General features: G+C 36.5%; 2 protein-coding genes across 3 annotated transcripts in view; both read left to right on the top strand.

The window, feature by feature from the left end:
- The first annotated feature begins 1,502 nt into the window (after window positions 1–1,502).
- Window positions 1,503–10,503, top strand: LOC110031491 (uncharacterized protein At5g39570-like). The gene is made up of 2 exons (XM_020734713.1): window positions 1,503–2,471; window positions 10,195–10,503. The coding sequence occupies exons 1-2, from the start codon at window positions 1,542–1,544 to the stop codon at window positions 10,276–10,278; spliced, it is 1,014 nt and encodes a 337-aa protein (XP_020590372.1). The 5' UTR covers window positions 1,503–1,541; the 3' UTR covers window positions 10,279–10,503.
- Window positions 10,504–16,821: 6,318 nt separating this feature from the next.
- LOC110039582 (pentatricopeptide repeat-containing protein At1g03100, mitochondrial) overlaps window positions 16,822–27,832 on the top strand; it is a 27,195-nt gene continuing 16,184 nt past the window's right edge. Inside the window, exons 1-2 of one of the 2 annotated variants that reach the window (XM_020744703.1) lie at window positions 16,822–17,008; window positions 17,086–17,261. The gene's annotated coding sequence lies outside the window, so the exon portion shown is untranslated. The remainder of the gene's footprint in view (window positions 17,009–17,085; window positions 17,262–27,832) is intronic. The other variant, XM_020744702.1, reaches the window with a different exon arrangement.

Below are 27,832 nucleotides of genomic sequence, written 5' to 3' on the forward strand. Positions count from 1 at the left end.
TATATATATATATATATATATATATATATTAAATTTAACTCTCCCTTAAATCAAAATATCTCATGTTTCATCTTAAATTTAGATTTACAGGACGTCACTCTTCTTTGTCATCACACACCAGATTAAATAAGAATTAAAAAAAAAAAATCTCAAATATTAAAATTGATGAAAAACCCGCAACTCATATTTCTCGTTTTTATTAAATTCGTAATAATTTGATCATGACACACGTAAATATATTAATTTGATATTAAAAAAAATTAACAAAATAATTAATTTATAATATCAATATTTTGATTGGCCTATATGTAATTATCCCGACAAAATAATATTTTAAATTTTTATCTATTTTTAGATAATAATTTGTTAATAAAATGACCCCTTGAATAAGTATATATAAATAATCTTAGGAGAATAAAACCTTTGACGATAAATATATAAATATAATTTTATAATTTGACAATAAATATAAGTAAATAAGTGAGATCTTATGAAGAAAGCCTAAAAAAATTTAAATACAATAAATTCTTAATTATAAAATTAAAATCAGCACGCAGGGTATGGCTTTATGGAATGTATAATATTTTCATAATATCATACATAAGCTATATCTATATTTTGCTAAATAATGATAAAATAAGAAAAAATATGTACACTAATATTTGTAATGAAAAAAAAAAATTGCAACATAGTAATCATATCATTAATGTTATTTAAATTAAATTTATTTAGTGCATGTTAAAACAATATTTTTATTATAAATATTGGATAATTTAATAAATGCATTTTTTACTAAAAAAGATAGAAGATTTAGAATGCAAAAAAAAAATTCAATTTAATAAAACGTTGGATTAAATTTTTAATTTTCTTATGTTTGGTTGTATTTATGTTAAACTTGTGGCTAAATCCTATTAACTATGCCACCAACCACCCCCTTAAAATTAGTTTTATTTTTTTAGTTTTTTAAAATATTTTTATTTATTATCTTAAAATAAATCAAATAATTTTAAAACACTAAAATCAAATGTTAGATATTTTAATTATTTTTAAAAATAATTAAGACCGCTCCGCCACAAACGTAGCTTAAAATATATTTTATTTTAAATTATTAAATAATTTTTATTTTAATATTTTAAGTTTGATTTACTTCGAATCAAAATATAAATAAAAGATAAAAAATAAAATAGAAGGATTCCAGATGGCTGTTTAGTTATTTGTAAGGTATTTATTAAATATTAAGATGATAAATTTTTTATCATTGTGGATATTCTGACAGAATGCAGCCTAAAATAAGTTTCTAAGATTGTATAATTATTTAAGCATGTTAAATGAACGGTCCAATTTAACTTGAAAATTGAACCGGGTCTGCCGACATGGTCGGTTTAGCTCCCAAGCCAACGCAACTATGCTGTCAACTCAGCACAACCAACTGTCCCCAGAATGGCAAAACTGTAATTATCCAGATATCTGAGGCAATTTTAAATAACCCCCGTTCTCTTTATCTGCAGCGATCTCCACCGTGACTTCCAGAAAGAGCCAAGATGTCGTTCTGGAGATCTCGCAGTGACGAAGCGGTCGACGATTTCGACGACTATGATCCGACGCCGTACTCTGGCGGCTATGACCTAGCCCTAACCTACGGTCGACCACTTTCCCCTTCCGATGAGACGTGTTACTGTCAATCCATGGCCGGGGAAATCGACTACGAGCGGCCACAGTATTCCTCCGGCTCCCACACGTCCGCCTACGATGCGGAGGACGTGGATTTCGGGGATCGGTATGGTCGATCGCGCCCTAAGCCTCAGATTGATTCCTCATCTAGCTATGGCGGCGATGGAGGCTCTGTTGGTGGATACGGATCAAGCTATGGCGGGGGGCCACAGCGGCAGGAGTACGGATCCGATTATGGAGGGAGGCCGAAGAGAGACGAGGATGACAGTTATGGGGGAATAGCACAGCAAGAACCGGGTTATGGCTACCAGGAGGAGACGAATCGTTTTGGGGACGAAGGGTATCGAAAACCAAGTTACGATGGTGGGGATTACCGGAGGAGCGGTGAGGAAGGGTATGGAAACCAAAGTTATGGTGGGGACGATTACAGGAGGGGGGATGAGGAAGGGTATGGCAAACATGGTTTTCCTGGAGGTGAGCACTGGAAAGGCAATGTTGAAGGGTATGGAAAGCAAAGCTATGGTGGCGGCGAGTACGGGAGGAATGAAGGTTATGGTGGGGCTGAATATCGGAGGAGCGAGGAAGAGGGCTATGGAGGAGGAGATGGGGGGTACAGAAGGAATGAACAGTCTGGCTATGGGGGAAGGACAGGATATGAGAGGCCGAGCTTTGGCGGGGATGATGAAGGGATTGGGAGGTATAAGAAGTCTGGCTATGGTGATGAAGACGAGAGCGGCGGATTCGGGAAGCCAAGCGGCTACGGAGAGCAATATGAGGGATATTATGGGCGTTCCAAATATGTGAGACCATTTCCATATTTATTACTTTATTTTGTCTTCATTGTGGTGTATTTGTTAGATTCTTTACATTTTTTTTGAAATTTGCGGCGAATTTGTTATTCTTTTCTGTATTTTTATTTTCGGGCAGGGTCAGCGCCCGAACCGAGCCAAGTGATTCTTCACTTTGTTTCTTGCTGTCCGTTCTAGTGCAAATTCTTCTCTGTTTTTTTGCATGTTTTTTTCATGTAGGATCCTGGAGCGTAGATCTGTCAAGTGACAAGTGGCCGGACTCGTTATGGAGCCGCCCGTGCTTGCTCTGGGACCCATGGAATGGCTGTTTCTTGTTAAAACAGAATCGTTCAAAGTTCATTATGTTGATTGTGTGAGGGAAAAATGCGAAGTTCGATAGGCCAATTTTACCGTTCTTTTTAGTTAATATTTTCATAGTCGGATTTTTTTCTTGAAGTTTTATTTTTTTATTTAGTTTTGGTGAAGAAAAGTTTATGCCTTTTCGTTATTTTACCAATGCTTTGTTAAGCTGTTTAAATTCAGTTTATTATTATTATTGACATTATTATTATTGCTTTGATATGTGGTTTTGGCTGCTCTGGTAACATTAGTTACTATTTTCTTTAATTTTAAGTTTCTGGAGATGATGGCAAGAAATTTTTTTTATATAATTATTCTGTAATGACAAGTTGACTGTAGCGTGTTGCGAGAGTTCTTCTGCAGTGCATTATGATGCATCTCATTGTCGCATTGAAAATGTAGAAGTTTATAGAAATTAGACTATTGAACGCACAATGAAATGATTATTCTTCCAGTGTATTGTTTGTTCTAACCTTTCGTATTATGAATATAATGCTATGTCAGATTGAACATGTTATACAAGTTCAGTATTCACTTTTCTTCACGATTTATCTTTCTTTATCAGCTTGTGCATATGGGGGTGTGAACTTGAAAAAACTTGTTTGTATTGCTGCTCAGTTTTTCACAAACAAGAATGTTGGTTTATTGCCTAAACTTTTTAAATCTGAATATGGCATTGTTGGGCCTATAGTTCAATTGGTTTTTGCAAGTTCTGCTTAGATAATCCATTAAGGAATTGAAATCATATTTGTATCTCATGACGGCGAATTTTATGTCTACATTTATCTGAAAATTTAAGCATTCCCTTTTACCATCTCCTTGCATTTTGGAATTATCCTCCCATGTCTTTCTTATATGGCAGAATCTCATATGCCGAACTCAACATTATCCACACAGATACCCGCACTGTTGGTTCATATGCATCTAATTTTATTCTAGAAATGCAACTTTGATTACGCCTCTTGTTTGAAATTCAGCCTTGATTAACTCCATGAATTTATGCTGATATGTTATTGATTATTTGCTCAGTGGGAAGTACTTGTTGGCGGTCCTTTTTTTGCAATTATTCAAAGATAAAAAATTATTTGAAAACATGTTTTAATAGACATATCCAAGTTTAATATAATTATATATTTATTTATGTATTTACAATAAAACAAATAGACATTTGAAAGTATTATGATTATTTTTTTAATAGAATTGCACTTAATGGGTATTATTATATCCAACAAGGAGATTATTTAGTAGCTATAGATTTTTTTGCTCCGGTTTTTTCAATTGGGCTCGGGTCAATTTATTTGTTAAAGATATGCTTTTAAGGTTGATACTAACTCACTCACTAACAAAGAGTTGGCCATATCACTTTTACTAAGGGGCTGTTTGATTTGCTAAAAATGAAATGAAATGTAAAAGGTTTGTAGTGTATTATGATTACAATATATTTGAAATACTTTCAACTTGTTAGATTCACTGCAAAATAAACGTAAGACTTAATATTTTGTTGTTTGGTTTGAAGAAGATTGAAAAAAATGTATTTCAAAATATTTTTTTTTTTGTCTGGAGGCAGCAGGAGGCTAGTGGGCATCGCAACGGACAGCCAGTGGCAGTCGGGGCTGGTGGCGGGCGGCTACGGGCAGTAGCTGGCGGGTGGCTACAGTGGCATGTGACAACAACGATAGGCGGCGGCGGCGGCGGTCGGCTGACGGATGATGATGGATGGCGGTAGGCGCGGCGGTGGATGGTTGGCGGTGAGCGTAACGACAGACAGTTGACAGGGGGCACTATGACTGACAACAAGTGTCGTGTGGGCGGCGGACGGCCGGTGACTGGTGACAGCTGACAGCAGCGAGGACGGGTGGGCCGTGGTGGTGGGGGAGTGGGGCTTAAACTTCAAGTCCATTCATACTTTACATTGTATTTGTAGTTTTTCATATTAACACATAATTTTTTAAAATTCCTTTATTAGTACACCACAAGTTCAGTCAACCAAACAACCCCTAAATAATTTTGAGCCATAATATGGCCACTTGCTGTTCAAAGATATTAGACACTATTAATTAGAATTTAGAGGCATGATATGACTATTGATTGTTCACGTGTTGATTTTGCTCTAAGAAGCTTGTGTAAGCCACATATTGGTTTGGTTTTTAGAGCATAGAATCTTGACCCTGTATGCTAGGTGAAGACTTAGGTCTATTATAACATGGCCATTAGTTTCCTTTTCTTAAATATTTTGAGTATACTAGGGTGGATGTATATGTTAAGTGTATATGTTTGGTGAAGACTTTGGTCTAATATAATATGTCCATCAGTTACCTCCAAGTATTTTGAGCAGATTAGGGTGGATGTTTGTGTCAAAACATGCTTTTGATGTTGATATCAACTCATTGACTATAGAGAGCTAGCTATATAACTTTCACTAAGTAGTTTGAGGTCATAACATGGCCACTTTTAATGGTATTGGATGTGATTGATAAAAGTTTAGAAGCATGATATGACCATTTCTTGTTTATGAGATTTGATTTTTTTGAGGCAGCGTGCATAATTCGCATGCAGATGTTAATTTGAATTGCGTTTGACAGCATAGAGACTTGGCCCCATATGCTAGGTGAGGACTTTAGTCCTATATACCCAAGACTACTTGAGGTGCAATCCTAGTTCATCTCACAAGTAGAGGAATAGCTATGCCAAATATGTTGGACAGCCTATGTGTGAGAAACATTGGCTTATCGTGGTTCAAAGCTATTGAACATGCCAGTGATAACTAAAATCCATTGCATATTTTATTTAAATTTATAAGTTTGAAACATTATCACAATTTATAGGTGATACTTTATGCATCTATGATTGATTTTGTGTGTTTGGAAGACACGTTTATTTTATATTGTGCTCCATATCTGACATTTGACTTTACACAGTCTTCAATGGATAATACCTTTCTATTGAGGTTAGCATCTGTATTGTAAAGAATATTTTGGTGTTTTCTTAAGTTGCTTTGAATAAGGAGCTTGAAGTTTTAGGTTGGATTTTGATTCACGTTAAGTGATGCCTTGGGTGATAGAAGTCTAGTTCGGTGAGTGTTTAGTTTATATTAAGTACATTAGAGCTTATTTCTGTTGGAAGGACCAAAAGTGAGAATTATAAGATCGTGGATATTGAAAACATAATAGTGGATTTTATTATCATAAGTTATAAATAATTTGTACTGATTAATTAAATTTATTTTTTGGGATTGCTCACATGTACATTGATCCAAGTTTGCTTGGTGCTTATGACCTAAAGAAAGCCTGAGAATCAAGTATAATTTGATGGGCTTGATGACTTTGTGTTATAGACTAAATTAGTTGAGATGTGGCTTCAGTCTATTCAAAAGATTCATAAATGAGATTTTGATAAGGTTAATCATTATTCCGTTGTACTTGTTCTATGCTTCTAATGATGAATTTTCTGCAACTTAAAACCTAATTGTTGCTGCTATACACTAAGTAATTAGCATCTTAATGATTAGCTTTAATCAGAAGTTCCGCCCCTTATTTTGAAAGGAAGTAATTAATGGTACAGGGTTTAGATCATGACCAACCTTAAATCATATTTTAAAATCCTCACAAAATGAGAGTGAAATCTGAGTAATGTTATTTGTAGTATAATCTACCATCCAAAAATTGATCCAGAACTTCTCAAAATCTTTCTCATGAAAGAGGTTGGGGCCTAAAATTTTTGGACCCCACATTGGATAATAATTTTGGGCCCCACATTAGATAATGATATTTTATAATTATTGAACTTTTATGAAAGGCTTAGATTAGGATCAAGATGATTTTTCCGCAAAGATTATGACAAATAAAATATTTTTCTTCCTTAACGAAAACTACACAACTCAAATACATAAAGAAACACTTACAATTCAAGGGGTATGCAATCTCTCTCAATATCTATAATTCAAAAGGTAGGTGATCTCTCTTAAACCCTAAACTTAAGACTCAAGATCACAATTTCATACATAACCTTAATCCTACACATATTAGCCCTATTTATACCTCACAATTATAATTAATGAAAGAGTAAGTTACCCTTAGACCCATAAAAGACAAAATTGAACTTAGATGCAGACATAGCAATACTCTCATCGCAAAAGTTACATTGTCCTCAAAGAGAGAGAAGAAGAAATTATTATTGGATCAAGTCTTATCGCTTCCACGTGACGTCATTATCTAACAATCATTTTCATTTATGCAGGAATTCGTAGTAACTCTCAAGATTTCGACGTCAACGTAACAATACTCTCCTCGCAAAAAAGATGCATTATCCTCAAGGTGGTAGAAGAAGAAATCTTTGTTGGATCAAGTCGTATCGCTTCCACGTGATGTCATCACCCGACAATCCTTTCCATAAGCAACTCTCATAAGTTTGAAATGTCGTCTTGTGAACATTCTTTGACCGCTTCAGAATCTTATGGCACCCCTACTTCAAATTAATCTTGGCAAATATCACTGCTCCAAATAACTCATCTCATAATTCATCGATCACTTGAAACTCCGCAACTCTGTATCATGTGTCTCTTTCATGCTTTGCAACTTGATAAGAATCTCAGTCATGCCTCATGTATTTCTCACTGTGGTCTTAAGCATCACCAAAGTTTTGCACAAAATGGGGTCACTGCGAAGCATCATCATCTTGTCTCCTTCCTGAATATTCAATAGTGTCAAAATAGGCTAGTACACTCCTGCTCCGCTCCACCCATCTCATTCTCATCATTACTTTTGAATTGTCTTCTACCAGGAGACCGCAACAACAAAGGCACTAGCGCAGTTGAATGCAACCAACTGTCAGGGTCCCACTCACCATGGTTCCCTGTTCCATGCTAAAATCCTTCTAATCAAACTTCTCCAACCTCAAATTGCACGTTGTCCTATTTTGCTTGCTGACACGTGTTTCTGATCTCTTGATGTCGTGCAATTCCTTGTTGATGATGTTGTTTGAAGTCGCCTTTGAGTCCTTCATTGAATCTCAAATGCTTCCATTCCTTCCAATCGTCTGGATGTCACCCTATTCCTTTCCAGCTCTTTCGCTCAAGTATGCTCTCAATTCCTTTGTTCGCTTTTGTGGCTCCTGATCCACCTAGAACAGTGATGTTGCCTTGATACTGCACAAATGCCGCTCACACTTGCCTTAAACGCCATCATTTGATCTCGCAGCCAGCTGAGGTTTTTTTGTGTGACACTTTGTGGTCTTCTTTATATTTTTTTTCAAAACCGTGTATCTCCCTTGTACGAAGTCGGGAGCCGCCCCTCAACGAACAAGAAACACTCCTCAATTCCATATTTGATTGGCACACATTTACCTTTAATTTTTTTCTCCAAAGCATCTTTTTTCTTGTCCTCCATTGTTCTGTATGGTTTTGGAACTCCTTTAACCTCGTTGTTTGCTTCGGATCACTATTGTATTGTAAGGCTCAATCCTCTCATGTACACTGATCCTTCTATAGGCTTCCCTGCTAAAAATCAAGTTGTTTGTGATGGTATCTAAGGATCAGATTTCAGCTAGAATCTCGATGGATCTGTACGTCGTGATCCCATATTCACTGCTCTCCAATAGCGACTGTATCGAGAGCTTAGGTCACCACATGGGGATCTGTTTGTCGAAATCTTGCATGTTGGCTTCCCAACTCGACCAAATCGAGATTGTGTTATATGTCACGGCCCCGTGCGACTATGCTAATCTCATAACCGGCTTCCTTGTCCATCGTAATATCAATGTTGGCGTTCCAGCTAGCTGGAATAACGACTATATGACACGTTGGGATCCCGACGTTGGCATCCCCGCTAGCTCGAATTGTTATTGTGTCACGATAACGATTTGTCGTTGTGTCCCAGGTGTAACTGATTGATCGACTCTATCGCCCCGTACCGCGCGATCCTTCTCTCAATTTCATCATTCGCTCCATGTGGAAACTCTAGCTCTAGGATTGCAACAAGGTCACTCTCGATCTATTCTTCTTTCTTCCCAGAACCGAATGCTTTTATACGGAATAAATTTTTCCACAAAAGTTAGATCAAATAAAATATTCTCTTCACTAACAAAAACCGCACAACTTAAATGCATAAATATAAACACTTACAATTCGAGGGGTTGGCGATTTCTCCCAAATCCTAAAACTAAGACTCAAGACCACAATCTCATGTATAACCCTAATCGTAAACGTATTAGCCCTATTAATAGCCCACAATAATAACTAATAAAAAACTAAATTGTCCATAAATGTGTAAAAGACTAAATAGATCTTAGGTGCTGGCATAACAGGCTTATTTTATAATTTAAAGTTTTTAATAGGCTCACCTTTTTTGATTTGAAAGGTCTCCAAGTTTTTAGTAATTAGTAACTTTAAAGTTATAGTCTCATCTAAACTTTTGGTTTTACTCGCTTATTATTTTAAAATATATTATATTAACTAATTATTTACTCACCCTCAGGGCACGATTAGAGGAGATGTGCCATAATGGGTAGCATGCTCATAATTTATCACCTTTTAGTTTAAAAGGTGTGTTATGTCGCTACAATGGCCTCTATCAGCTAACCCATATACCTCAGCCTGTATAATGGGGGTATCATCCTCTAGCCTCCCTAACTTCTGTGCAAGAGGCCTTTGTAGTAGTAGGACGAGGTATGGGGTAAGAAGAAGAAGGCTGAGCATTGTATGCATGTATATGCACGCACGAACGTCGGGAGGGGTGGGAGGGAGTGCTGCATAGCATAAAAAGGATCACAATGCGAAGACTGGCTTAGTAACATCACCAAAGGGCTTTGGCATAAGCTTGGATGAGGATAAAAGCACATGCTGAAATCTTCACCCTGTCAATCACCTTGACATCACATCAAACTATTCGCGCATGTCACTCTAGTCAATGGCTTACCGCTAATTTCTTTGCAATTTCCTAGAATTATAGATGCCTTTTGCACAAATCAAACAAGGTTCCTCCTAGTTTTAGAGTTGTGTTGATCATTAGCGGTTTGTCCACTTAATCAGACAGACCCAATCATACCTTGTTGGTAAAACTTGATTAAATGGAAAATGTGTGCTCTCTTTGCACATCTAAAATTTGAGTTGGCTTTGCATAATATCCAAAGTAATTTTTCTTCCATGTGTGTATGTGTTCTAGATGCAATTCACATGCCTTGAAATGAAAGCATTGTCGTTTGTTGCTGTCTCAAGTGGTTTCAATTGTAATGCATATATACTTTGCGTTGATTCAAAATGAAATTTGCAAGTGAACCCTCCTTACTCCCCTTCAGAAGATTATTACATTTTCAGCATACCCCAACTTGTCTCTTTTGCAATTTTTCTAATTATGTAGATCTTTTTGCATCTATTTACCAGGGAAGTGAATCTCGTGATGACGGAGAAGACGAACCCAGCTATCAAAAGCATCATCACCATCGCCACAATTATGATGAAGATTGAACCAATTCTGGAACAAAGATGTAGTTGGTCTCCCTTCGTATCGTATTTCATTTTAAATAAAGCTTCGGCGTGGCTCTCTTTGTTTTTATAATATTGCTACAATGCGTGTTTTTGGAAGCATTCCATGTTCTGGAAATGTTCCCAGGATTGAATCGGTTGTGCTGAGAACTTATTTGTGCCTCTGCTTTCCTGAATTTACTCATCGTCTTTCTTTCTGGAACAAATATTACTGAATCTGTTTGTTGTGAGTTGTGTCTTCCTTTGATTCTTGCTTGCAGTTTCTTTATCATTTTGCATTCATGGATGAATTGCGAAGCAAAAGCCTGGAACACCCAAACTTTTTACATGTTCGAATAAAAATATTGCCACTTTAACTTTTAAAACATAAAATACACATTTTCTTGCATGGATAAAATGTTCTGAATGTAAAATTTGAAGTTTAGATATAAACACACAAGAATCGAGTGATATGCATGTAAATCTTCCATTTATGTTTCTACTACATTCTATGTGATTTCTTGGTGCTGGAATTCAAACTTTGTACATTCCATCATATAGGCCTGGTGATTGTATGAGTGGTGATTGTAGAGTAATTAAGAAACTTAAATTGGTTAAGAGTTTTGTCTTTCAATAATAAGTTTTTATTTTTAATGTGTACCTGATGAATATTTTGAATGTTCGATTTGATTATATATTTTATTTATGTTTTTTAGTGAGTTTAAATGGTGATTGTGTGATTTGAATTGACAATTTTATGATGAGTAGTTATATCTTCAATCACTATGTTGCAGATAAGTGTGTAAAAAAAAAATATATATATATATTTGTATATATTTGTATATGTTGAATCATAGTTGTAAATTTTGGTGGTTCCAATCTGTGTTTAGATTCGATCAAAAGTTTATTAATATTTTAATTTTTTATTACATTAGCTTTATGAGTTAGAATTTTAGCATGTTTTTTATGGAATAGTTAATGAAATTTATGATTTTGTTTGAGACTTTTAAGAGAAATTAGTTAATAGTTTTTTATAACAATTTTATTATTAAGACACCATCAAATATCTTCTGTTTTACAAGAAGTTTAATTAGGCCTATCTATTTCTTTCATAAAAATAAAGAAGTTTAATTGAAAAATCTTCTCTCAAAACACAGCTGGAATTAAATTTGAAATTAAATTAGAAGTTTTGACCAGAATAATTTGATAATTAACCTCATAAGTTTTTTTAATTTATTTTGAGATTATTTTTTTCTCAAAATAAATTTTATTTTAAAATTTATTATGACCTAATTTTATTGAGAAATTTATCACTTAATGGTCATACTAAATTCCCAAAAAAATAAGCAAAATCATCCAAAATAATTTAGAAAATGTTATATTCGGGTTGTATTTCAGGTGTGCTTAAGGTATACAATGTGAACTTGGGGCGTACATCCATACTTCGCACATTTGAATGCCACTTGTAATATTCTCATCTGAAAATTTCAGCTCAAAATATTCTAATAAAATATTCATTAAAATAAGCAAAATCAACATTATTAAATTTATGAATTTTTACATTCAACGGTTCCTAAACAGAGTATTATTCTTCCTACGTTCCCAAGGGTCATAAAGGAGCAGATTGATGTGATAAGTCATTGGCTCAAAATACATGGATTTGACCTGTGATATGATAAAAGTGGAACATCGCCAAAATAATAGATTCATATCAGTAGTGATATTGAATTTAAGAAAATGATTGCTCGTTCTAATGGAAGTGGTTGAACGAAGGTAGTGATTATCACACAAAATCAAAGAGATCTTGGGATGTGTTCGGAAGGTCAAGAAGTTTGGATTGGTGGTACCATGTTAGATATCTATTACGCACAATCTACTTTCAACTGTAATGAGAACATTGAGGGAGAGATTTACAATGAGGAATATCTTATTACAAAAATAGTCGGTGATAATGACTTGAAAAATGGTGCCAATTTTTGTGATTTTGTCCATTTCAGGCAATTTATCCACTTTATTATAACTAAAAACAACTTTGGGTTGAAGTTTGAAGCTAACAATAGATCCCGCATTGTTGTTTTTGTTCACATTATGGATGCTCTTGGAGAGTACGAGCTACACTACTCTATATGCAGATGAAAATTATTTTGATGTAAGAAGATTCGAGCCGAAGCATTTATGTCCTGGTGTGAACAGAGCAGGGAATAAACAAACAATAACAACTTGGGCAAGCTCACGAGATAAAAATATTGTGAAAAAGAATCTTGAGAATTTGTATGGGCTATCACTTTCATATATGAAGTTGTGGAGATCAAGAGAAGAAGCAAGGAGTAACATTTTCAAATTGGTTGATGACAAGTCTAAGTGGGTACTTGCATACTTGCATTGCAAGCAAAACTGATGAATAAAAAGCCTGGATCTTATATTTCATACACTTGTAGTAAGCAAGACTTAAATTTCAAATGATTTTTTGTTTTTTACAACCTCTATTGATGGATTTCTAGCATGGTGTAGACATTGATTGGCGTTGATGCCTATCATTTGAAATCTATGTACCTGGGTGTTCTTCTATCTACAACTTCATTGGATGAATATAGAAGATTGTTTCATGTAGCATTCGTTGTAGCTGAGAAGAGTCAAAGAACACATGACAGTAATTTTTTGAACAATTGGTTGACGCGATTACGTTTGAGCAACATAAGATTGTTTTCATATATGATATGGAGAATGATTTTAGAGAAGTAGTTAAGACGATATTCCCAAATGTAGAACACACAGTATGTACATGTGTCATTTATTAAAGAAATTTAAACAAATGTTACATTATAAGGACATCGATAAAGTTACAAGCTTAGTGTGGTCTGCATTTAGCTGTTACACTAAGCAGAAATTTGATGATGTGATGAATGATTTGCGCTATATCTCCCTGCAAGTGTTTGCATATTTACTATTTTTACCTTACAAGTGCGCTAGAAGTGATTTCTCCACTAAGATTGAGAATCATTATAATACAAACAATCTAACTAAGTCATTTATTTCTCGAGTTGACGAAGTTAGAAGCATGCAAGTGTTTGATTTAATATATATGATTCATGCAAAACTTATAAAAGTAAGGGCAAAGAGAAAGCTAAAAGAAAAAAAATGGAAGTGTGAGTTAGTTCCATATGCAGAGGACTACTTGAGAGAAATATCTACTAAAAAAGAACAACTAATGGTAAGGCCATCAAAACTTTACAAAGCTGAGATTGAAGGGAGCCATGAAATACATGAAGTGGATATCAATACCAGAGAAGGTTTTTCTAGAGTTTGGTAAATTAGAGGTTTAGCATGCAATCATGTAGTGAAATTCATTAGTTCCAAAGAGCAACTTTTATAACACAATTATGTTCACAATTGTTACTATGTTTCTAGGTTGTTAACATGTATGAAATTTCTTTTTTTTTTCAAGTAAAATGTGTGGTATTAATTTATTTGTTTCATTTGTAGGTATAACTTGACTTACGTGATTCGTATATCAACTCTTCCAGGAAAATAGTAGTGAAATTTGGCAACAGATAACACATACTTTGGAGTGCCTAACAGTTTAAGGCCAAGAGATAGACCTAAAAAGAATAAGATTACAATACTTTCTAGAGAGCAATGTCATGAAGAGAAGACATGTTCATAAATATGGGCAATGTAGATTCTAGGGCCATAATAGAACTACTTGTAAGACTATGTTGAGTTAAGAAAGTTCGTAAGTGTTAGAAACTGAATATTCCACCAAATGCTCAAGTAATATGGGTTCTACTACTAAATTTATGGCTAACTACAAATATAAAGGGGTGGAATGGAATAATCTCACTAAGTGAAACTTTACATCCTCACACCAAATGATACTGAATTTTATTTGCATTCTTTGGATTTGCTTATTTTTTGGTGTTTTTCTATTATTCTATGGTTCTTTACGTCATCATTAAGTGAAGGTTTACATTTGTTCAATTTTTGTAAGTACCTATCTTAGCTAACAATATGTATTGATATCATCACATGATTCATATTATGAAAAAGATAGATTGTTTATCATATAAAATTATTGAACTCAAATCGGGTGATAAGATAGAGATGATTATTTTATTTAGAATGGATTGTGTTTTGATTATTTCGTATATTGCTCTCCAACCTTACATTTTTCATTGAAGAGATAGGAATCTAAGCGATCATTTTGCATTTCTTCTTTATGCTAATAAACCTTCTTATTTGGTATCTCAATGCACGAAAGAGTAAATCATACAAGATTGCTCCAACTCTAGTTGAGCAAGATAAGTTGTTTAACTTGTTAGCTTAGACAGGACTCCTTTTACAACTAGTTCTTTAACTACATTATGATGATTAAAATTAACATTTTTTTTGAATTTCTTTGAATTTTGTGAGTTTAACATTGCTACTGGTTAGATCTAACATATATAATAAATCCTTTTCAAAAAATGCATGAGATCAACTAAATGTTCATACCTACTTAGTAATGAACATAGAAGAATTATTGCATAATATGCTATGCTCACACCTATGATTTTAAAGCCAAGAACTAAACAATTAAAATTTCCTACATGCATATTTAATGACTTAAATAAGAAGTCCTTTTTTAGTCTTCATTGCATGTTATTTTCATGTTAGTTGTGATGAATATGTTGTTGGTATAGTCTGATTCAATGAAAGATCTTTAGAATCTTTACCAACGACTCTTTTTATTTCATCCATTTCTTGTCCACTTAAGTTTCATTTCCATCTCTGCTTTTCTCAATGTACACATTATTGCCACAGATTCCTTTGTTAGTGAAACCGCCGCTCTGTCTATTGTGGAGAACTATATTGATTCTCATACCTTGGATATATCTGAAAATCAGATGATTGATTTTTACTCTATAATAAATGTTGATTCAATTAAAAGTTGTATACATGATAATGATTCTCAGAGATGGAGGTGCAAATTGTGGAATTGATGGCAACTCAAAAAATAGCATGGATCTCATTGAGGATCTTTTGCACTAGATATGCTCTGAAAATCTTTCACATGTACCTTTTATTGTTCAAAAACAATAATTCATAAAGTGGTTATTTTTGGCACATTAGTAAATAAAAAATGTGTAATGAACAAAATGTTTTAGGTAAATGAAGTTCAAATTTATTTGGTATTGCTTCATTGGCATCGATTCAGAGCTCTAGAATCACAAAAACTTATGTTGGGCAATATGTTATGCAGGTTTTATTTCTCTCTAAATTTTGTTTTTTTTCGAGTCATTGGTACTCACCAGATGCTAGTTAAAACACTAATATTTGACTCTCTCATAAACCAAATAGTATTTATTTTGCAGAAGAATTATTTTGACAAATACATACCACATAATTCATTGAACTTTACATATATAACACCTAAATCTTAATTTACACATCTATAACCTAAATATACCATACAACTTTATACATATACGTACATCTGATTTAAAGACAAATAAGATGCCACAAACTTTACTCAATTTCAGAACATTTCAAAATGCTAGAAAGAGTTTTCAAGTTCATCAAGATACATAGAACAACCACATATAATAGAGTACATTAGAACATAATTAGTTTTACAAAGGTTCATACTTAAAAGTACTTAGATATCTTTAAAAAATCATGACTTCAACAATAACAACAGTTCTTTTTCAACATACTAGACTACAATCATTAAAATCAAAAGAACACAAATACTAAGAATAACATAGCAATTGTTACAAAATATAACACAATTAATATTTTAAAGAAGAACTTCAAGTCTCACTCATGCTCTTTCAATATACTCTTCACAATTTTCTCGCTCAATGCTCTTTCAACATATATTCGATCATATAGTCCATCATCTATTTAATCTATCCATCTAAAATAATCACAATCATTGTTGTTTGATTCGTTAACATCTGTAAAATCTTTTTCCCCAATTTTACCTTTAAAAGTGTTAAATATCACATGTCACAAGTTGCTGTCACAAAACTTTTTACTATGTCTAATGTAGCTTGAATATTGGGCTGAATTCATTTATGTAACACAATAACAATAAATATTATACAAAAAAATAACACAAGTTACACTTGAGACATAAACAATATATTCATGTACAAGAGAAATTTACTTTTCACTCCAAAAATCATAACAATAGACGAAAGAATTTGTTTCGAAAACATTATAAAATAATTTTCTTCTTTAATTATTATAAGTCGTTTCTTTAGTAAATATTTTTTTTTAGACCCCAAAATTTCGAACCCCGTCACGTGAAGGAAAAATATTTAGGTTGCATATGAATGTTATTTGGAGGGTATTGAAGGGTTATCTCGCTGTTATTAAGCTTAATACTCTCAATAACCTCATGAAACCCTCGAATGATGGGAAAAAAAATGATCACCGAACCGTGAAATGTATTAATATATTATTGGAAGGATATTGAGATGTTATTCAGGCTACTATCTTAATAACACAATTATTAGAAGGTTATTATCTTAATAAGTGAATTATTAGAAGGTTATTCGGGATCTTACCCGAACTGCGTAATAACGCTTGTCTCCAAGAATTGTTAGGCTAACGGTGCAGTCCTCCGGAATTCTACCTGAGAAAAGTCGACCCGGCTCGCCGGAACTAGACTGTATATCTCCATCGGAGTAGTGTACTGGTCGCTGGTCTTGGCTTGCCGCCGGCGAACTTGTAGAGACAAGTGAAGAAGGTATTGCTTACTCAGCTTCTCTCTCTTTCTATCATTTTTTCCTTTCATCTTCCTACCCCCAACTCTCGCCATGGCAGGAGGCCGTCGAGCCCTAGTTCTCCGGTGATTGGGATTGTTAGAGTGCGGGAATGTCGTCTTTTAAACTGGTGTGAAATAGAGTTTAATCTGCTGCATTGGACATATCACAGTTTATTTCTTTCGCTAGGGAGAGTGATTTCAAGCTCCCAACATTTCTCTTTGTGCATTTTGATTGGTGAGTGATAACAAAATTTTTCTCCAGCTGCTCTTGAGCAAGTAGGGTTGTGAATGATTTGATTTGGAGCTGGGCTGGGGTCGCTTGAAAGGTGAGCTCAAAATCTGCTCAAAAAGAGTGACCTAGAGATATGGTGGAGCAGTAACTATTATCAGCAATAGATGTGTGGAGTGGCCTAGAGATTTCATTTTGCAAAAGATTACATAAAAGATTAGCATTAAGTCTATACCTTCTTGTACTGCTTATGATGATGCTTATAAAGGATATGCAAAGTGGGATGCCTCGGTGTTTGCATAAGATTTACTTACTTATAATTAGCTAAATTTTCACAAAATTAAGTAAAATTTGCAATACTTGTGGAAGTATTTCGAAGATAAAACTATTAGAATTATAATTAGTAAAATAAAGATTGAATATATGATATATAATTTTAATGATTATGATGCTAACAATTATCATTTAATATTTTTAGAAAATAGGGCTATAGTTAAGTGTGATATTTTAGGTATATTGGGTCTATTATAAAGAAAAATGAAGATGTTGATATGGATATAACTTCCAAAATTAAGGTGTTTTGCATTATTAGAATATATTAGGAAACTTGAATGTAAATTTCATGAAACCACGATAAAGTCGACATTACTGTATTGATTTGAATATTGGGCTATGAAAAGGTTATTGATATCCAAGTTGACTATAGTGGAAATTAGAATGATAATATGGATTATGAATGTGTTGCAAAATTAAGAAGAATTTTTAATGATTGATTATATTAGTGGACAGATTGGAGTTATATCTATTAAAATTATGTGACTGAAGATAGATTTTGATGGTTTGAACATGCCAAATGAATGCTAGAAAGTGCACTCCTTAGACGAGTTGATGAAATTATTGCCGAAAGATTAGAAAGAAAAAAAATGTTAAATCTTTCGCTACATGACTGGCAATCATTCAAAAAGATTTGTGAAGAAAAAGCTCAATACCTTAGAAAACACTGAACAGTGATATGAATAATGAGATATTTATGATGACCCCAGAAAGTTGGAATACGGCTAATGGTGATGATGATTTGAGGGACTCAGAATTTTGAATTTTGATATTAAAAGGAGAAATATGATGAAAACTTGATTTATCAGGTTCAATTTATGTAACTCTGTGACATACCTCAGATTTTTCGTGCCCATAGATTCTGTCACCGTTTATGTAAGGGAAAAAGAGTACAAAACTATTGTTTTGTCCACATTTGGTCCTTCTTAAGTGAATGATTGTCAGTATGATGTAATGGTAAATTCCTGCTTTGTCTTGGAGATTTAATTTGACAAATCATGATGCTCTTATGCTCATAAACTTTTTAGCCATGAGAAGTTTATTTCTTGTTGATAATACATGAGCTAGGCCACCAATTCTGGGTGCCCAGCGATGACTGCACTTACATTGCAGCCATTTGTTACTTGGTGGATTAGAAGGCGTGAAATTTCTGTTTCCAGATTGCATTTAAGCTTTCTCCAAATTATTTTCTGTTGACATTTTGTTCTTTTGTTAGCTATCAAACAGGTTGAAAGCTCTCAAGAATAGCATTCATCCACGGATAAATGCCTGCCATTTCAGAATTAATCCTCTGAAATAACAGATCTTCACCTTTCCACACCAGCTTGAAGTATTTTTCCAACAAGCTAATGATCATTTGCATACTTTTTTTGCTTTTGCGTGTAACTTGATTTCTTATTAAGAAGGCTGTCAATGGCATTCAGCAAACAATATAACTATTGAAATAATCAATGATTTTTCTGACATAAAAATTTTGAGAAATTTGGCTTAATTTGAGAAATTTTGAAAGGTCCGCCTTAAAACTGAAAAGCTGTAGTTTGTTGGTAGAGCCTCTATGACAAATATTTGTTATTATCTAGTGGAAGTATAAACTTTGGTTTGTTGAATTAGGAACTAAATGTTGCAAAATTTAGGGTGAAGATAACACAGAAGAACACAGAGATTTAACAAGATTTAACAAGGTTCGACAAAGATGTCTACATCCTCGGGAGCAGAGCGACAAATTCACTATTTTAGAGGAGTTACATACCCATTGGGTTACACGTCTATTTATAGATAAAATCCACAGATAATTACAAACACGCCCTCGCTCCCACCAACCCACTAATCTAAGAGACACACCTCTTCACACCAAGAGACATACCTCTTCATTCCAGGAGACACGCCTCTCCAAATTCAAGAGACTTCAAATTCCTGATATATAAGCCATACCTAACAATTCTCCACCTTGGTGAATATCTAGCCCCTTAGGAGAAAATCCACAACTTGCGAATATCCAGTCCCTTAAGAGAAAAATCTCCACCTTGCGAATATTCAGCCCCTTAGGAGAAAAAATCTCCACCTTGCGATATCCAACTCCTTAGGAGAAATACATCATGAAGTTTCTTACACCGAAGTGGGTTGGGCAACCATGCCAACTAGCAACTGCAAACATTCAACAAATTCAAGTAACGCAAGAACTTATTGAAAATATCTGGCTTGGTCAACTTTCCTGCTGCATTTTCATCATATGATCCTACAAAGTAAACTCGACTAACAACTGTACTCCCCAACAGTTTATAGGTATTACCATCAGGTTTCATAGCTTGTAATGTCTTCAAAATTCCTTGTTGTGTCAACAAATCTTTCACCCTTATTTGCCACAATCCAAAGTTTTCGGTTCCATCAAACTTCATTATCTCGAATTTTGCACTAGACATTGTGCACCAGACAACATTGTTATTTGAAATTAATCATGCAGTGAACTTTTCCTGCCTTGTATTGAAACAAAACACACCACAAATAAATTCAAATAAACTTGAAATTTCTTTTGTCAATTGCAGCAATTTTCCCGCAGTTTCCTGTGATTCGTGAATTAAAATTTTCACACGAAACACCTTTCCTGTTCGCACAAAAATTCTGCCGAAATACTGCGAACACCAGCCGAACTCCACTTGTCACAATTTCTCCTGTGACAAACCTACGAACAATCTGCGAAATTCGTGAACTCCACCTTTCGCAATTTCTCCTGCGACAAATTTACAGAAACTTGCGAACTCCTCTGGCCGAGCACCACCTGTCGCAACTGCACTTGTCGCAACTCCTCCTACGACAAATTTACAGACTCCTCTGGCCGAGCACCACCTGTCGCAACTGCACCTGCCGTAATTCTACCTACGATAAAATTGCAAACTCCGTTGACTGAGTACCACCTGCCGCAACTCCTGCGACAAACTTGCGAAATCCGTTGTCCGAACTCCTCTGTTCGCAAACACTCATGTTCGCGCTACTGCACACAAACTCCTGTTCACGAACTCCACCTCGCTGAATACCGTGAAGGTTCGTGAACTGTCGCGCCTCGAAACCTGTGAACACCGAACTTCTTGTTACGATGCTGCCCCAAGTTCGCCGAACTCCCCTGACCGCAGGAACTCCTTCCCGCAAGCAGTCGCGTCGATTTACGAACTACTGTGCCGATTCGCGAACTCCTCCGCAGCCCTCTATGAAACTGGCGAACCTTCAGCTGTTTTTTCACTCTGGTGTTTCTTCACTCCGGCAAAGGAATTCGCTTCCAGGACAGGAAATTGAAAATTTCCTTAATTTGCTTACAGGTCCTCGCTGCAATTCGCAACCGCCCGCCTAGAAGGAGAACTGCTTACGAATGCCTCGTTGAAACCGACTAGAAAGAGTGATTCACAACCACCCGCTTGGAAGGAGCGATTTTTCCTCCTTTGTCGCGAACTCTTCTGGATGCCGAACCCCTGTAGCAGAACCTGTTTCGCCCCTTTCTGGTAGAACCTGCAACCGCACAACCTCCCGTGAAATACCTCTTGTCACGTTCAAAGTCTGCGCGCGCGAACTCTGCTTCTGCAACAGACGTTTATTCGAATACTCTGCACACGACTCTTCCTCCACCGAATTGTCAAACTTCTTCTTCCTCGAACTGTCTAAAAACCGTCCGAAAAAACTTTTCTTCTTTCTTCCTGCACCGATCTCCTTCACCCTAAAATCTGACTCTGATACCAATTGTTGCAAAATTTAGGGCCAAGAAAATATAGAATCGACACAAAACCAGAAGAACACAGAGATTTAACAAGGTTCGACAAAGATGCCTACATCCTCTGGAGCAGAGCGACAAATTCACTATTTCAGAGGAGTTACATACCCATAGGGTTACTCATCTATTTATAGATAAAACCCACAGATAATTACAAACACGCCCTCGCTCCCCCCAACTCATTAATCCAAGAGACACACCTCTTCATTCCTGGAGACACACCTCTCCAAATCCAAGAGACTCCAAATTCCTGATATATGAGTCATACCAAACACTAAATCTCTATTTTGAGTGTAATTTTTGAAGTTAATAAAACACTCTCCATAGACCTTTGGAACTTGGTGTTCAATGTGTCTTTTTGGTGTTTTGTCCTGACATTTTTAGTTAGATTTGTAATTATTAGTGGATACTGAATGGTTGAAATGTAAATATTATTTTAGTTTTCTCTTATTTAACTTGCAAATGAGGGCATTCGTTAGTTCCAATATTGCTCATTGTTTTTATTCTAATACTGCAAGCACTATAAGAAGACCCCTCAATTATGACCATAATGATGGTTTCATTATACTGTTCTCCATTTAAAAAGTTCGATCATTTTCATGTCTCCTCACAGTTCTAACAGTTGATTTCATCTCTTTGAGTTACTTTCTGAATTTTGTTGTGACAATCCTTGCATATGCAGCATTAGTAATGCTGGGAAGCAACAAATCTTTTTCCAATTTATGCGGCCAGATTTTCCATTAATGTAGATAGAAGGCTGCTTAATCAATTTTTTTATTCTTGGCTGAGAGGCTAGAAAGAAAATTTTATTTTGAGAGGGAAAATGAAAAAGGTATGCTTGTGTATCTGAGATGATGGAAGGGAGAGAGAGTTCAAAACTTGCCTTTGCTTTTCTTTATGGAGATGCAAGTAAATTTCACCAGATTGTCACTAATGTTTGGTGCGAGGGAGAAGAGATTAAAGAGAGGAAGATGTGTGGATGCGTAATTGTATAATGTTTATAATATGATTTGAAGCAATCTTGAAATTTAACATATAAAATGTATGATTTATCCCCTTGGTGTTCTATAGGGTAATTATCACAAGGATCATGATAGGAATACAGAGAGCATGATTTGCTACGCGTATGGTTATATTCATGATCATCACAATGGTCAATACTTTAAATCATAATATTTAAATGATTGATAGGATTTGCGATTTCTATCATGCATGATTGTAATGATTATTTTAGTTTTTATAATAATTATTATTTTGATTGATCATAGGATGATATGAGCCCATAAGATGCTTAAATTATAGATGCATTTAGAGGATAAAGATGCATTAATTTATAGAGATAATGAGAAGGGGTCAAATATTTTGCATATGAAATCAGGCAAACCAAGGATTTAGGAATGAAGAATATGTTTAGAAGATTAATATTTTGAATTGGGAGATTGTTATGGAGCAAAAGTAGGAAGGGAAATAGTGGATGAGGGAGGTAATTACTTGGGGAGGAGGGGGTCGGGTGGGGGAGAAAATAATTAGGGTGAAGCTATTTTCAAATTTGTTTTGTTTGAATGCACAAGAAATAGGGTTTATAGGAACATAGGAGAGCTTTAGTGTTAGCATTTTCAGAACCGTATTTGAGGATTTGATGATTATCAAGCTATAAATATGTTAAGTGGAAAGTAAATTTCAAAGAAATCTTATATTAGGTTCATGAAAAATAGGAGTGTCAGAAGGTGTCATCTTAAGAAAGTATGAAAATTAGAATTAAATGTGTTACATTCACAACAAACAAAATAGGCTTTGATAATTATTAAGTCTGAATGTAATGAAATCAATATTGTTGTGCCCAAAGGTTAAGAGAGAGAGAGAGAGGTGGAATGGTATTTGCTGTTAGTCCCAATAGAAAGAATTATTAAGTCTGAAATTGTTACATTCACAATAGATAGAATCAGCTTTGATAATTGTTAAGTCTGAATGTAATGAAATTAATATTTTTGTGCTTGGCCCAAATGTTAGAGAGAGAGAGAGAGAGGTGGAATGGCATTTGTAGTTAGTCCCAATAGATAGAATTGTTCAGAACCTAATCTGTACATTCATAGCATGAGCTTAAATAGGGTATTATAATGTTTTATAAATAACCCTCGAGACTTCTTCAATATTCTCTTTTTACCAATAAGACCCTAAATAAGGTCCAATTGTCACCACTTCCCCTTAAGATGGGCAAAAGATATCCGCTAAGATCATCTTGTCACATAACCTAGACAAATCTAAGGAACTAATATTCCTGTAGTGAGGCAGTCAGCCACTTGCTCTCCAGTGGCTACATGACTTAGATCCAGTTGCTCGTTATTCAACTTTTCCTTGATGAAGAATCTATTAATCTCCACATGTTTGGTTCTTTCGTATTGCACCAGGTTGTTGGCAATGCTGATTGTTGACCTGTTGTCGCACCGCCACTTCATTTGAGTTTCCTGATCCACCTTGAGCTCAACCGACAAAGCTCTCAGGCATATCATCTCTGCAACTCCTAAAGTAGTTGACCTCACAACTATAAACGGTTTCTTACTCTTCCAAGGGACCAAATAGCTCCTATGAACATGCAGTATCCTGAGGCAGATCTTTTGCCATCTGCACAACTTGCACTGTCAGCGCCACAATATCCTTCAATGTCTACATGTTTATTCTTCCTGAAAATCATCTCCTTCCGCGGTGCACTCTTTAGGTACCTCATAATCTGATACACTGTCATATGACTCTTTCTTGGATCGTGTATGTAGCGGCTCACCACACTCACTGTGAAAGAGATGTCGGCTCGAGTATGACCCTGATAGATTAGACGGTCCACCAATCTCTAGTAACTCTCATGATTAACCAATTTTCTTGCTCTTGCACTCAAATTGACCTTCTGGTCAATTGGAGAGAATGCTGGTTTGCACTCCAACATTTTTGTTTTTATGAGGCGATCTAGTACATACTTTCTCTGAATGGGACTATCTTATCAAGTCCACGAGCCACTTCAATCCTAAAACAAATGTATGAGTTGTTCAATCTCCTTCACCTCAAATTCATTGCCCAATCTTTTTTTTAGTTAGACAATCTCTACCTCATCATCATCAGTGACAATGATTTCATTGTTGACCTCATTTTTGGTGAGGTCTCTTACTCTTCTTAGAGCTAGGATCCAGCCTTAGGGTTTGCTACCGACTCTCTTAAAGGACTAGCGCTGTGACCGATGTCAATTAGAAATTCGAGCAAATTTTTGACACCTCGCTGTTTCATGTGACCGGTTCTAAATCCTCAGCGCTTAGTTGAGTCGATTAAAATCAGTGCGACGAAGCTCGAGTCGAGTACCCATAGGATCTAAAGCCTTGGGAAATCATTCGTGTCGTCCGCGCACTCTCACGATGCACGAATACCACGTTTCACACATCAATGCACTCAATTATCAAAATTCACGTCACCTACACCGTAGGAAGCCCTACGATCGATCACGAGTGATAATTTTAAAGCAATTTGAATTTGACGCATTTTTTACCCGACCGTCGACAAAGTCGTTTGGGTTACCCCGAATGACAAAACGGACCGCTCTGACACGTCGAGAACGTCAACTTTAGCTAAGGACTCCCACTTCGGCATGTTTTGTGCACGAGAGAGAGGTGCTCAAATCGAGAAAATTTAAATATTATACTAGTTTTGGAGGGGATGTATTTGCACTATATTGCCGGGGGGTCTTTTATTTTCGCAAAAATCCCTAGCTCGCGGCTCCCTGGGTTCCGTCCCCGGATCGAGCCCTAGCCACGTCTTCCCTCTCGCTGGTCCCTTTTCTTCGCGTAACGAGGAGTTGACCTTGCCTCTCTCGACATTCTCTGCCCGAGCTTCAGCTTCATGAAGTATCTTTTGCTTCGTCTCGCTGAGCGGGAACCCATTCGTGGTAAGTTGACTCTGCGTGTTTGTTCCCTGTGTCACGAATGTGACAATCTCCCTCCTTCCCGATAGTTCATCCCTCTGTAGCCTTGGCTGTGGTGTGGTCTTCTTTCTGCTGGGGGTGGCTTCGCCCGCGTAAGTCCCGCGAGCTTTTCTTTCCTTCTTTCGTTCCTATAAAAGCCCATGGGACGGGATAGCTGTGAGGTTACAAACTGAGAATTTGAGGGAGACTCTTTCGGAATTACCTCTCGTGCTTGCGAGCCTGGTGTTTGAGAAGCCTTCTGATTCTTTTCTTTTGTTTGCAAAGGCTCAAGTGAGGTACCCGTTTGCCCCTTCCCGTGCTTTTTTTCTCTATTCGACAGGGGCTGTGCTTAGGTATCTCTTCTATATAAGAAAAGTGGGGAATGCATGTGTGGGGTGGTTTATTTTGTCTATGCTGGTATTTAATGTTGGAATCATTGTTAGTTGTGGGATTTTCATTTGTTTTGGCTGGTATTTAATGCTGAAATCGTGGCTAGCTGTTGGATTTTAGCTGACTTTAGTTTAAATGCATGCTGTTGGGTTTGTTTCAAATGCTCTATGATGTTCAGCTGGAAATATAGGCTCACGAAAGGCATGATTTAATTCTTATGCATGTGCTAGCTCCTTCCTTATGTTCCTATCACATCTATACTGGCATATTGAAATTTCAGGGGGCTATTTTAGTCCTTTGGGCTGCGGTTTTTCTTGTTGTATTGGTTTGACACTGAGGCTTTTGAAAATTTGATGCTAGGGATTTTTGTTCTAGTGTTTCTTTGCCACCTTCTCCCCCTTTTCGAAATGTTTGTAGCCGATTCTTGAGGTTTCCTTTGGAGTTTTATGTTGGGGCTTTGGTTTTGATGCTACCCTGTTGCCCCTCTGTTTGAAGCGTATACAGGCGAATTCATTTGGTTTTGGCGGCCTGATTTTGCTCTCTGTTCATCCCTCTGTTCGAGGGGTATGCTGAATGGGAATTTTGGTTTTGTCAGATTTCATGGAATTTGATTTAGGGGCTCGGTTTTGCCCCCTGTGGCTGCCTTCCCTGTTCGAAATACTGGTGCAGCTAGGATATTGGTTTTGCGACTTTGAAAAGCTTGCTTTAAGGGCTTATTTTTGTTTTGTTTTATTTTCTTGCTGTTGTCCCTCCTTATCCGAATCATATGCTGAAGGAAATATTATCTTTTTGAGGCTTTGAAAACGATTTTTTAAGGGGTTTAGCTTTGTTCTTTGTTGCCCCCTTTATTCGAAACACCTGCAGTTGGTGATGCTTGATTTTGGGGTTCTTAGAAGGCCTTGTTTTGGGGCCCTGTGTTGCTCCTCCTGGCCGTGAGCCTTCCTGTTTGCGGTTCTCTTTGTGTTGGGGTTGGTGGCTTCCCCTTTGCTGCTCCTACTCGAGAATACCTGTTTATGTTGTTTGTCTCTTTGTGTTGGGGCTGGTAGCTTCTCTTCTCCTCCTGGCCGTGAGCCTTCCTGTTTGCAGTTCTCTTTGTGTTGGAGCCGGTGGCTTCCCCTTTGCTGCTCCTACTCGAGAATACATGTTTATGTTGTTTGTCTTTTTGTGTTGGGGATGGTGATTTCCCTGCTCCTCCTGGTCGCGAGCCTTCCTGTTTGCGGTTCTCTTTGTGTTGTGGCTGGTGGCTTCCCCTTTGCTGCTCCTACTCGAGAATACCTGTTCATGTTGTTTGTCTCTTTGTGTTGGGGCAGGTGGCTTCCCCTTTGCTGTCCCTGGTTGTGAACACCTGGTTTGGTGGTTTTGGTTTGCTCCCTGCCCGCAAGCATCCCGGCTCGTCTTCTTTTATTCTAGTGGCTTCCCCTTTGTTGCCCCTGGCTGTGAGCACCGGGCCTGGTTGTGTGAGCTGCTGCCCTTACCCGAGAGCATTGGGTTGGTTTCCTTTCTTTCGTGTTGGCCGGGTGGCTCCCCTACTGTACCTAGCCGTGAGCACCTACGCGGGTCCCTTGATGTGTTGGATTTTATACCTCGTGGAAGCTTTAGTTTAGGGTGGAATTGGAGACTTGTGTTGACCTCATTTTTAGCGAGGTCTAGTCTTTCTCTTAGGGTTTAGGATCTAGCCTTAGGGATCTCCCTTTGACTATCTTAGAACCTTAGAAATGGGACCCGCCTCGTTTTAGGAGTTCGACCTACTTCCGTCCCCTTTTGGAGCTTCGCGTGTGTGGTATCGACTTAGCATTTAGAAGGGTGAAACCAACATGAGGAAACCCAAAAGGGATTCCTGTAGGACCTTTCTGAGCCTTAGGGTGGCCTTCTGCACAATTCGCACTCCCGCGCGCACAAACTTCGCAATTCGGAGACCCAACCCGTCCGATCGCCATAATTCACATCGCTTGCACTGTTACCCGTCGAAGACTCGAATGAAATTTTTGAAACAATCGATCGCGGGTCAATATTTTTGTGAAATTTGAATTTCGACGCGTTTTTGACCCGACCGTCGACGACGTCGTCCGAGCGACCCCGGATGACGAAACGGACTGCGCCAACGCGTCCGGAACGTCAATTTTGCCTAGGGAGGACACCTATTTTGTCGCATCGTCG

This window comes from Phalaenopsis equestris, unplaced genomic scaffold, assembly GCF_001263595.1.
Source record: "Phalaenopsis equestris unplaced genomic scaffold, ASM126359v1 Scaffold000002, whole genome shotgun sequence".
Lineage (NCBI taxonomy): Eukaryota > Viridiplantae > Streptophyta > Magnoliopsida > Asparagales > Orchidaceae > Phalaenopsis > Phalaenopsis equestris.

Coding starts and splice junctions, on each gene's coding strand:
- LOC110031491 (XM_020734713.1), top strand. CDS start 1,542: ATGTCGTTCTGGAGATCTCGCAGTGACGAAGCGGTCGACGATTTCGAC. Junction 2,472..10,194: donor ATTATGGGCGTTCCAAATAT/GTGAGACCATTT, acceptor TCTATTTACCAG/GGAAGTGAATCTCGTGATGA.